Source organism: Phytophthora parasitica (assembly GCF_000247585.1).
Source record: "Phytophthora parasitica INRA-310 unplaced genomic scaffold supercont2.12, whole genome shotgun sequence".
Classification (NCBI taxonomy): Eukaryota; Oomycota; class Peronosporomycetes; order Peronosporales; family Peronosporaceae; genus Phytophthora; species Phytophthora nicotianae.
The window spans coordinates 660,307-661,373 of record NW_008648998.1 but is presented as its reverse complement, the minus strand read 5'-3'; the positions used below and the strand labels follow the sequence as shown (position 1 = coordinate 661,373).

Genomic DNA, 1,067 nt, shown 5'->3' with positions numbered 1-1,067 from the left:
AAAGTTATTGTGTCATTGAATTAGTAGCTAAATGCCACAGTAATACGCCATCCGATATTATTGGCCAAAACTATCTTGAAAACGCATAAACGAAACATATTTTGCATAACCAGACCGCACTTTTGCAAAGAAAGACAAGCTACATCGTCTTCAAAACGTAAAACACAGTTTCTCTAAGAAAACAGAAACTGAAATAACTTTTTTTTTTTTTAACTACTTCGAATTCACGAGGTCTTTTGAGACCCACTAAAAGTCTTGATCTTTTCCTTGTTCTTCAGCCAGTCCCACACAGTCCAACCCGAAACAATGCTTTCCTTAATTGCCGTGTCTAACCCCACGACCGCAACACGAGCTATGACGTGCCGCTTAAACTGGATTTTATAAGAGCGCTTCAAGGGCATCGCGCACTTTGCAAAATGATCGACGGTACGAAAACGCGGTCTTTGCAGCCACCAATTATTCAGTAAAAACGATTGGATCAAATAAATAAACAAGAGTACTACCGTAAAGTCCGGATTGAATGAGACAGTAGTAAAAAGATCTTTGCCTAACAAAATAAAAAACCAGCACATTTTGGTGGTAAAAAATACCATTACACTGGGTTTTGTAAACTGTTCCTTTCTATTTTCTACTAGCGTTACACTCAATCCGTTTGTCTCATTCATTCCGGACTTTACGGTATTATTGGATAACACCTTATGTATTCGGACCAGATTCGGGAAATTGTATCATGGCGTTTTTTTAGTGGAGCGTATTTTTTCTGTGATTGTCTATAAACGCGTTACCGAATCGAAATGTTGTGTCGACCTATCAATCCGTTGATGACGCACGGTCTGTCTCGCATTCTCTTAAATCTCGAATGCATACTACAGATACCGACAATGCCACCCACATCCATGTTTATGCCAACCGCATTTGATTTGTCCCTTAAGGTCCCGGAATTATGTCGACATACGTGTTTGCAGTACAGTGGTGCACCTCGTTTTTGACAGGGTGGACCACATAGAGTCTGCCAACGGCGAAAATTTATGCAGGAAAGCAGATGGGCCAAGTGTACTGTTTTTATT

At 40.1% G+C, this 1,067-nt stretch overlaps 1 protein-coding gene across 1 annotated transcript; it reads right to left on the bottom strand.

Moving 5' to 3' along the window:
- Window positions 1–150: 150 nt before the first annotated feature.
- Window positions 151–401, bottom strand: PPTG_22139 (hypothetical protein; the record flags this gene model as incomplete). Its single annotated transcript, XM_008902033.1, has 2 exons — window positions 151–173; window positions 248–401. 2 exons carry the CDS (start codon window positions 399–401, stop codon window positions 151–153), a joined length of 177 nt encoding a protein of 58 aa, XP_008900281.1.
- Between the last annotated feature and the right edge of the window lie 666 nt (window positions 402–1,067).